The sequence below is a fragment of the Pollachius pollachius genome (genome assembly GCF_949987615.1).
Source record: "Pollachius pollachius genome assembly, chromosome: 9".
NCBI classification, from domain to species: Eukaryota; Metazoa; Chordata; class Actinopteri; order Gadiformes; family Gadidae; genus Pollachius; species Pollachius pollachius.
The window spans coordinates 9,144,197-9,153,148 of record NC_136942.1 but is presented as its reverse complement, the minus strand read 5'-3'; the positions used below and the strand labels follow the sequence as shown (position 1 = coordinate 9,153,148).

General features: G+C 40.8%; 1 protein-coding gene across 4 annotated transcripts; it reads left to right on the top strand.

The window, feature by feature from the left end:
* The first annotated feature begins 783 nt into the window (after positions 1-783).
* ehf (ets homologous factor) lies at positions 784-8,528 on the top strand. Of its 4 annotated transcripts, none has more exons than XM_079743661.1 (10): positions 784-954; positions 1,369-1,456; positions 2,207-2,314; positions 3,088-3,348; positions 4,444-4,491; positions 5,345-5,389; positions 5,485-5,547; positions 5,914-5,958; positions 6,417-6,612; positions 7,257-8,528. In XM_079743661.1, exons 3-10 carry the CDS (start codon positions 2,242-2,244, stop codon positions 7,354-7,356), a joined length of 831 nt encoding a protein of 276 aa, XP_079599787.1. In that variant the 5' UTR covers positions 784-954; positions 1,369-1,456; positions 2,207-2,241; the 3' UTR covers positions 7,357-8,528. The 4 variants fall into 4 exon arrangements, with proteins under 4 accessions (XP_079599787.1, XP_079599788.1, XP_079599785.1 ...); XM_079743662.1 differs by having other exon boundaries at positions 2,202-2,314; XM_079743659.1 differs by having other exon boundaries at positions 1,366-1,456.
* Positions 8,529-8,952: the final 424 nt, after the last annotated feature.

Below are 8,952 nucleotides of genomic sequence, written 5' to 3'. Positions count from 1 at the left end.
ACAATAACTTGATAGTTACTTGAAAATGTACTCTTTAGTTTTATAAACCCTCACCCTCATTGCCCCCTTACAGCCTGGTGAAACCAAAATAAAAGGATACGTTGCACAGCTTTTGGTGAAAAACCTTTTATCGTCAGTTTGTACTTTTTCATTGTAAAGTTAGTGTGACAGCTGTTTCTATGTCATGTATTCACAACATAAAATTGCCAAAGAGTAATCAGAAGTAAAGGTTGCGGGGGAGGTGCTGATAGATCCTGACAGATTTAAACATCATATCAAACAAATAAAACTGACGATAACAAGTAAATCATTAAACATCATCACTATTCAAGTGTGAAATTTTGTATTTTATATTCTTTCCCTGTCTTAATGGCATTGTGACAATGTTGTTTTCAATAGCTCTTCAACTACTTTCTATTTTTTAAATACAGTTGAGGAGGTGCGATTTTATTTCATGCCAAACTAAATGCATGGAAAGTCTTGACAATGTTCATCTGTGTGTGTGGTGTGTGTGTGTGGGAGAAGGGCTTTGGGGGAGAGAAGTGTGCGGGGTTGGGGGGGAGTGGGAAGTTATGCATGTGTTTATATTAGACTCTACTACTATGCAAATTCCTATGAAGTCAGCCTGGTCACATAAGCAAATAGGCCGGGAATAAGGAAGTTGGAAGGATAAAACATCCATTGTGGGGCAACACCTATGTGTGTGTGTGTGTGTGTGCGTGTGCGTGTATGTGAGTGTGTGTGTGTGTGTGTGTGTGTGTGTGTGTGTGGGTATGTGTGTGCCAGCAGCTAACACCTGTTCACCAGCTCAGTGCGCGTTGGAGATGTCAGAGGAAACAAACGTGTCTGTGTCTTCATGCTTGTGAGAGTGGGACCTTGTGAGATGCAGGGAGACAGCGTGGACCGCCTAACCCCTGTGCTGTAGGTCATTGGGGAGCCAGTTCCACGCCAACGGTAGGCTACGACTCCACACTGGTACACCCAGCAGGCTTTCTCTCTCTGCCCTTTCAACACTTTCAAGCGGATGTCTGGCATTCCTCAGGAACTTACACCTGTTGCTATCATGAAGACTGTTTCTTAGCCTTGTTCAAAAGCAGGTTTTGTTTTTTGTTGATTGTTTTTTTGTAAGGAGACCAAAGGGGAGCAGATTTAACATTTGTGGGATTTCTGGATTAAGTTTTAACCATCCATGCTAAAGACAAACTACACGGTCGTTGCAGCAACAACAACAACCTGATCATTAAAATGTATTTTAATGAATAGAACCTTCCTTGAAATAGAAAATGAGGTTTGGCATTGAAAGCAGTTGTATATAGTAATATAATGAAAAAAAATGTCCTCTGCTCTAAACGGTGCTTTTGACAGAAGACCGGAGCCTTAAAGAGTTAACACACCCAGACAGTGGTGCTGGAATCCGATCAACTGCCTGCTCAAGAATCTTGCCCTTACATCTAAGGTAATGTTGTTTCAGGGAATCTTAATCATGGAGTCTTTGTGTTTAGCAGTCAAGGCAATAATATTGTCCATGTACAATGTGGGTCACTGTGCTAACAATGGCTTTATTGTGAACCGAAACTGATGTTGCATGATAAGTTAACTATTTACAGGTTTATATTGATATGACAGTTAGGGTTAGCTCTTGTTTTTACAACATCCACCTCAATGAATAGGCTCAGGCTTGTTCTGTGTTCGATATGCTAAATTCTAAGCCCCAAAGACCCACTGTCGTGTGCCACATTGATAAAGTATTTATGATGTCAGGTGGGTAATGACCTTAATAAATGGCAACTCAGTGACTGAAATAACTGCAATCCACACACTGGACAAATAACTTGCTCAGAGGCCTGCATTCACATTAATTTGGGATGCAAATGCTATGTAAAAGTTTATACCTTGTTTGTACTTACTGCATCGCAAAATGATTTAGTCTATGTAGAAATTATAATGATATTAGGACAATATAAAATGCATATTGTGTCTGGATAAGTAATGTAAGTAGTGTAATGTAATTTAATAAGTCATGTTTGAAATTATCTATAATCCCTTAACAAGAAACTAAAACCTAGCAGCACATTGATAAGAAAACAAGTGTTTCCAGTCCAATGCGTTTGGTTGGGTCACGTGACCAAAACTAAAAAATGATGACATTGATATTCCTGATTCGGCGGCCTAATATTTTTTTCTCATGCACTTCCTTCTAGAGCAGTGGGTCATGGTAACTGACATCGCATCGGCCCAAATATGACCAGTGCTACAACCTCAACCCTCGACAGTCAACTGTTCACCACATGGAGTCTGAACAGCTACTCTGATGGTGAGGGTGTGGACACACACACACATACACACACACACACACACACACACACACACACACACACACATACATACACACACAAAAATAGACGCATGCACACATACACACACACACCCACCCACACAGACGCATGCACGCATGCATACACGCAAGCGCACACACAAACACACACACACACAAACACACACACACACAAAAACTAGTGTGCACACGCATGCAGACACACATGCGTTCATGCACATAAGCACACATAAACACTTACACACCAACAAGCCAATAAAAAAGGCAGACAGACATTGCCTGCTTTACGAGAGTGGTTCAGCTTTTTAATAGTTTTCAATCCAGAGAGATTGATGCACAAGCCAGTCCATTCGCTAGAAAGTAATACACTATATCTAATCATTTAGCAGAGGCTTTCATCCAAAGTGTGTGCATGTCAAGGCATGGCAAGGGTCACACAAGCTACACAGGTTGTCAGGCTGTGCTCAACTTTGGACCACTTGACAGTTTGCTATATTACCTCGTAAAATTAATGCAAAATATTTGAACTACCACATAACCTTAATGATCAATACCTATTTATAGGCACATTATAATACCATGTAAAATGTAATTAAATAAAAACTAATTTGGACCAACTGCACTAACAGTATTCACACCAAATACACAAGATAAATACCAGGGCACTTATGCATTCCATCATATCAGCTCGTAGTTCATAACGTCACACTGTAACACCATAACGTTACTCATTCCCCTCCGCCCCCTCGCAGGGTCCGTGGTGGTGCCAGGCGGCTACTCGGGTCGTCTGTGGACGGGTGAGTGCCAGCCCCAGTTCTGGAGCAAGTACCAGGTGTGGGAGTGGCTGCAGCAGATGATGGACGTGTACCAGATCGACGCCTCCAGCATGCCCCTGCACAACTTCGATGTGGACGGGGGCCAGCTGTGCAGCATGAGCTACCAGGACTTCCTCCACGCGGCGGGCAACGTGGGCACCGTGCTGTACCACAGCCTCGCTGAGCTCAGGCTGACTGGTGGGTTGCTGGAGGCTGCTGGCCACTGTCATTCCCATACACCCGCCCTCCTTGGCTCCGTCGTGGGTCTAAACGCTGGTTTGATCATCACCCAGCCAGCGTTTAGAATACGAATGCAAACACACATATTCTCACACACACACACACATAGTCACACACTCTCACACACACAACACATAGAGGCACACACACACTCATGCACACACACACACACACACACACACACACACACACACACACACACAGACGCACACACACACAAACACACACATTCTCAAGCATTGAACACATAGAGCCACACACAAACGCACAAACACAAAAATCTGTGCAGCTCAATCAGCATCTGCCCTAAGTACCAATGTCCCGGTGAATGAATGCGCACATTGCATGGCGCTAAGTGATTAGATGTAGCTGGTTCACTTGTAGCTCTACGAGTCATTAGGTCATCTGATTGGATACAAGGGAGCATGCAAATAAACCTAGAAGGTCTAGATGATTATCAGGCTATAGATGCTGCCCATTTGTGTTTTAGTCAGACACTCACAACTTTCTGCATCCCCCCCTGCCTCACTTGATCCTGCTTTACTTTACAGTCAAACGGGTTAATGGGGATTTAGTTGCATTCAGTAGGATGGTGGGAGATTGAATTCATATAAAGTACGCTTGGTGAACTTGTATCATTACGACAATAAGAAGCAATTAAACACACAAGCATTATTTGTCTGAGAATGTTTGAACAGAAATAATATTAAATATGTTAGGGTTCGTGGGAACTCTTTTCAGCTAACATTTGATATTGAGTATATTTATATATATTATGTAATAATATTATATTATTGAATAATTCTGATGGCTACTTCTCATTGTTAAAACTCTAAAGGCTGTCTGGATTGCAAATACACCCACTGTTTCTGGAAGACTATTTTAACAGTTGACAAAACAGTTTTCTTTATCACACTTTAGAACAGTCTAAGTGTTGTTTTGAGAATTGATCCTTTTGATTTCCATTCCTCTACGTTCCTTTAGATACCAACCTGTTTTAGTTGTTCTACATAATCCTTGATGAATATTTGCTTTCCTTTGATGTCTTCACAGAACCGTGCCAATTAGAGTCAGTACATCACGACGTTAAGCCAACAGAGTGTAAGTCACGGCGGAATAATGACTATTGCATTTGTTTACCGTAGTTTATCTCATCTCCATTATTACAGCATTATTCACACATTCAACAGTGTTGAATAATGATTTTTGGGGATATTCTGTTAAAATTTTATAATAAAATTCAGTCATGAATCATTTATAAATATGCCCATTTGTAAATTATGATCTAATCATTTACAAAACACAAATATACATTTGCTTATAATTAGTGCTCAGCCTATCAGGTGGGCTGTCCCAGCTGGTAGACTGATCTGTCTGTCATGCATTTGGGAGGACCCTTCCAATGATCCACTGATACTTCCGTGATGTCACTAATGGGACGATTTGTACATGGCTTGTAAGGGCTAGTCAACCTCAGACCCGGTGGTGTAATACTAGTACTTTAATTTTGCACTTAGAATCATCTGCAAATGTATATCGATTTTTTTGTTAGTGATAAGTTCATCGTGAACTTAAGGCTCACATATAATTTTTGGGCTGATGGGTGCATCATTAACTAAAGGATTAAAAATTAATTGTGACTGATGTTGCCGACATTCTATATCCAAATTGAATCAAACAAAACTGTGTTTAAAGATAAAAACAATTATCGAAATTAAACCGATTAGATACTATTGCTGTTAAGTACAGCATATACCCAGCGGGAAGGCGTAGAGCGTAGAAAGAAAAATGTAAACTTACCAATTACCTTCAACATTTTATTTTGGTGCGGAATACTCTGTTTGACAATTCAAATTACTTTTCATCAAAGCACAAACAGGAAAATGCATCAGTAAATTGATGGAAGACACTGATTGATTTCATGACTCTTTTGTGCACTCTTGTGTTTCTCCAGTTGACTTCTCGTGTCCATTCCCCGACGCAGTCTACCCTTCTGCAGGCAAGTGGAGCTGCAACATTGTTCATCACTGTTCACCATGTTCTTAAATGATGCATGTGTAACCAATAGACCTATTATCTCTCTCTCTCATTTAGATGTCTGTGATCCCTCGTTTACTTCCTTGCCACCCCTTGGCTCTCCCTCACCCTCTTGCACAGGTTAGGAAATATCACTATCAATTGAAGATCATGTTGAAGATAACATTGTTGTCAACATAGCATCCTCCCTTTTGCTTCCCGCAACAGTTTTTCTACGATGCTATTCTTGATTAGACTGTCATAGCATGTTTATACTGATACAGCCGACTCACAATTTTTATCACTGATGTGACTTTCACTATGAGATAAGCCAGTGGACAATGTACGTTGAATGTACGATATGAAAGCCATTCGTGCCTTCGAGGAACTTGACCCAAATCAGACTGATTCTTTCCCCCACAGAAAGTGGAAAGTGACAATATCTGATTATAATTTAATCAAACCAAAAAATATATTCAATTTATTCTGTTTCTTTCTCATTCCCAGACACGAAAAAATCACATATCCGCACGGATCAAGTAAAAAAACATAGTAAGTAAAATGACCCGTATTCTGTGGAAATGAAAGTGCCCATAGACATCACAATCAATTTTCAAAATCGACCCAAGATGACATCACACGTGGGCGTGTCCACCTAGATGTTTACTATCTAGCTAGTTGATATATGTATAACATTTACATTTACATTTAGGGCATTTAGCAGACGCTTTTATCCAAAGCGGATTACATTAAGTACATTTGTCAGAAGAAAGAGAAACAATATTGGTACAGTCAGTACAGTAAGGATGTTCATAGAACCAAGTGCCAAGCACTTACAATCGCTAGGTTAACCAATTCCCCATATACAACAAGATGCTACACAACGCTGAGTACTATTTTTGGAAGGATTTTTGCATGGACGTACAACACACAATAAGTATAACATACATGTGGAAGTCTATAAAAACATTTGTGTTAGAATTGCACCCACAACCCTTTCCCTTCGGCAGATCCGCGGGGCAGCCACCTGTGGGAGTTTATCAGGGACATCCTGCTGTACCCGGAGCGGAACCCGGGCCTTATCAAGTGGGAGGATCGGACGGAGGGCGTGTTTCGCTTCCTCAAGTCGGAGGCTGTGGCGCAGCTATGGGGAAGGCGTAAGAACAACAGCAGCATGACTTATGAGAAACTAAGTCGAGCGATGAGGTATGACCGCTGCAGCACTGGTAGCATAGCAACCATGAGATAATGCTGGTAACATAGCAACCATGAGATACCACTGGTAACATGGCAACCATGAGTTAACGCTGGTAACTTAGCAACAATGAAGTATAACTATTGCAACGGTGGTAACTTAGCAACGATATATTATAGCTATAGCAATGATGGTAACTCAGAAACTATGAAATATAACTATAGCAACGAGGGTGACTTTGATACTATGATATATACGTAGGAACAGCCAGTCGATCAATGTTATTATGAGTTTTTTCTTATTGTACGTAGGTTCCTGTGTTACTAAGTTATAGACTTTATCCCAATCTGATTGATAGTATTGGAGATGTAAATACAATACCAGGAAACTAAATGCATAGGTCATAGGTGTGTGATATAATATGATAACAAAGATAATAAGGTGCATATGCTATTATCAACGCTTTTAAATGTGTAGCGCTGGTACGTATTAAATGCCATTAATATAAAAGGTGAAGGATGCAGTGTGAAATAATTTGAACAAGCCAAATACCTTTGGATTATCCACGTTGATATGACGGAGTGTAAACTGCGATGCATGAGGTGAATATTATAAAGAGAATATCCAACGTGTAAAGATGGACCCTGTGTTGCAGATATTACTACAAACGGGAGATCCTGGAGCGAGTGGATGGACGCAGGCTTGTGTACAAGTTCGGGAGGAACGCACGAGGCTGGAGAGAACAGGAGACGTGAATTTTACTGACACTTATTTAATCTATTTTCCTTCAACTTTGCATGTATTGGCCTGCTTAATTTTCTTTGTTTACCAAGGCTTTACTGAGATACTGTCAATCTATGGCCTTAACATAGATTGTGTACATTTGGCATGGACATCATTTCCTCACTCCACTTGTAAGCATTGCTTTATTCTTTGTCATAGTACAACAGCTTCTTTGCACAATCAATGCAACTTTCAAGAATCCAACACATTACCAGGCAATCATTTTTTTCAATGGTTTATCCGTCTCAATCTACCAAAAACCAAAAACTTCACAAGCAGGAATCTTAATGTGTATTTATTAATATGTGTGACAGACTCAATGTTAGATGTGAATATTTAATAATTCAGGAGACCCTTTTATCCAAAGCGCCTTAGAGTGAATTTGTGATCTCAGATTCATGTTACGGATCAGGTCATGTCTTGTCTACGGGGCAGGGCCGTGGTGCTCAAAGGCCACAGGTAGACCGTCAGTACTGCAGTACCTTTGACTGGGATTCCCCCCGACCAAACCACGATCCTGTCCACATGTAGCATGGGAAAGCGGGTGGGAATTGAACCTGTATCTGTATGGTGATCACGCCGGCAGTTCTAGTGACCGCACGGCCCCACAGTGTATGTGGCAGCTCTGAGGAGGACACAGACTTGTTGAACTGTGTGTGTGTATTTGTGTTTGGAGCGTTGTTAATAGATCGCTTCGTCATCTCTGCTTATTGTGTAGTTTACGTTTGTTTCCAAAGGGTATGTGACGGCTCTGAGGTGTAACACGGGCCTACTGGCCCGTGTGTGTTCGTGTCTACGTTTGTGTGGAAATGGGACCGCTGCCCTATCATTCGGAAACAAATGGCTCCCCTGCTCGGTTTTCTGTCTTTACATGTGCTCAGTACAAGTGCCACCCCAAAGACAGCAGGATTCACGTGTGATGAAGCAATAAAGGGTTAGAGATTTTCCACTGCCACTTGATCAGGGAAATTTCCCACGTGACGTCTGAGCCATACCACTGCATGGTCGGATAGTCAATGTTTTTCCAACGTGTGTTGTTTGTCAATCAAAAGATTTGTTGAAATGCTTTCTACTGCTGCTACTGGGTTGCACAGTATTTGTTTTTCAGTGTGTGTTGTATGAAATAAAGGCGTTTTTTTTATTCTAATAACTTGTTCCTTGATGTGCTCTGTGGATACCGATGAGATTGTGTGCTGCAGATTACATTTTATCTCAAATCAGTTTGAGATACAATTGTTATGGAGAAAAACATAACTTGTCATTTATATCTTGATAGACACATTAAAAATATAATCATTTAGAAAATTGATCAACGAGGGTTCCTATTGTTACTGAAGCTCTGTTGAGGAATCAATGATGGGCTGGTGCTTGTCAAGGAGTTAAATAGAGAGCGGGATTCCAAGCCATAAATGGTCATTGGTGTGTGCCAGAGAATCAGCCCTGGCATCTTCTGGCAAACAAAACATGATTAGTCTGGCTTGAAGTTTGAATGTGTTAAATCATTTCACCCAACATCTCACTTGACATTTGACTTTTTTTTTTTTGCGATAGAAAAATGCTTAAAAATG

Excerpts from the sequence above, each read along its gene's own strand:
- ehf (XM_079743661.1), top strand. The coding sequence starts at position 2,242 with ATGACCAGTGCTACAACCTCAACCCTCGACAGTCAACTGTTCACCACA. Across the intron at positions 3,349-4,443 it reads CGCTGAGCTCAGGCTGACTG|AACCGTGCCAATTAGAGTCA; the intron begins GTGGGTTGCTGG and ends ATGTCTTCACAG. Across the intron at positions 5,548-5,913 it reads TCCCTCACCCTCTTGCACAG|ACACGAAAAAATCACATATC; the intron begins GTTAGGAAATAT and ends TCTCATTCCCAG.